The sequence below is a fragment of the Nycticebus coucang genome, chromosome 2, assembly GCF_027406575.1.
Source record: "Nycticebus coucang isolate mNycCou1 chromosome 2, mNycCou1.pri, whole genome shotgun sequence".
NCBI lineage: Eukaryota > Metazoa > Chordata > Mammalia > Primates > Lorisidae > Nycticebus > Nycticebus coucang.
The window spans coordinates 86,505,435-86,506,874 of record NC_069781.1 but is presented as its reverse complement, the minus strand read 5'-3'; the positions used below and the strand labels follow the sequence as shown (position 1 = coordinate 86,506,874).

General features: G+C 42.2%; 1 protein-coding gene across 1 annotated transcript; it reads left to right on the top strand.

The window, feature by feature from the left end:
• Positions 1-354: 354 nt before the first annotated feature.
• Positions 355-741, top strand: LOC128567594 (60S ribosomal protein L31-like). The gene has a single exon (XM_053564910.1). The coding sequence runs from the start codon at positions 364-366 to the stop codon at positions 739-741; it is 378 nt and encodes a 125-aa protein (XP_053420885.1). The 5' UTR covers positions 355-363.
• The last annotated feature ends 699 nt before the right edge of the window (positions 742-1,440 follow it).

Here is a 1,440-nt window from a genome sequence, read left to right as displayed (position 1 = left end):
TGGCGTCATAGTTCACAGCAACCTCAAACTCTTGAGCTCAAGTGAGCCTCTTGCTTCAGTTTTTCATTTTTAGTCAAGATGGGGTCTCCCTTTGCTCAGGCTGGGTCTCAAACTCATTAGCTCAAATGATCCACCCACTTCGGCCTCCCAGAGTGCTAGGATTATAGGCATAAGCCACTGTGCCTGGTTCATTAAGTATATTTCTTAATTTAGAAGCCAATACTCAACAAAATTCTAGAGCTAGAAAATTTGTTTACATCATCTGATCTTGGCCCCACATTTTAAGGAAGAGCAAGTCCAAACTCAGAGAAAGAAAGAAAAAAAGAAGGAAAGAAAAATATTTATTGACTTGGGACCTGTAGGATGGCTCCCGCAAAGAAGGGTGGCGAGAAGAAGAAGGGCCGGTCTGCCATCAACGAGGTGGTGACTCGAGAATACACTATCAATATTCACAAGCGCATCCATGGAGTGGGCTTCAAGAAGCGTGCCCCTCGGGCACTCAAAGAGATCCAGAAATTTGCCATGAAAGAGATGGGAACTCCAGATGTGTGCATTGATACCAGTCTTAACAAAGCTGTCTGGGCCAAAGGCATAAGGAATGTCCCATACCGTAGCCGTGTGTGGTTATCCAGAAAACGCAATGAAGATGAAGATTCACCAAACAAGCTCTATACTTTGGTTACCTATGTACCTGTTACTACTTTCAAAAATCTACAGACAGTCAACGTGGATGAGAACTAACAGGTGATTTTCAGACATATCAAATAAAATTATAAAATAAAAAAAAGAAAAATATTTATTAAGTGACTATGATGTAACAAGCATTTTACATACATGACCTCCTAAAATATTAACCATGCTATTAGGCAGCCTCAGCTTTAGAAATGAGAAAACAGAGATTCAGGGATGTCAAGTAACTTGCCGGACATCTTCAGCTAGTTTGTAGCGCATCTAGGCCTAGAATTCAGCCCTTCATGTTTTTCTCTGTATTGCACCTTTTTTTTTTTTTTTGAGACAGACTCTCAAGCTTTGGGGCTGGGTAGAGTGCAGTGACGTCATAGCTCACAGCAACCTCCAACTCAGGCTCAAGCGATCCTCTTGCCTCAGTTCTCCAATTTTTAGTAGAGACAAGGTCTCACTCTTGCTCAGGCTGGTCTTGAACTGGTGAGCTCAAGCAATCCACCCACCTCAGCCTCCCAGAGTGCTGGGATTACAGGCATGAGTAAACACGCCCAGGCTATCATACTTTATAAAACATATCACTGAACATTAGGCACTTGTCCTCCAAAGAGACATCAGAAAAAGGACAAGAAGTTTGAGGAGAAGGAAAGAGAAGTGTCTTACTTTGCCCGCAAAGGAGGAAAATGGCAATGGTCTCAAAATCCAAAGTCCTGCTTCTAAGCAGAAGCACAAAGCTTTTAAAAGTTCTGATACCATAAT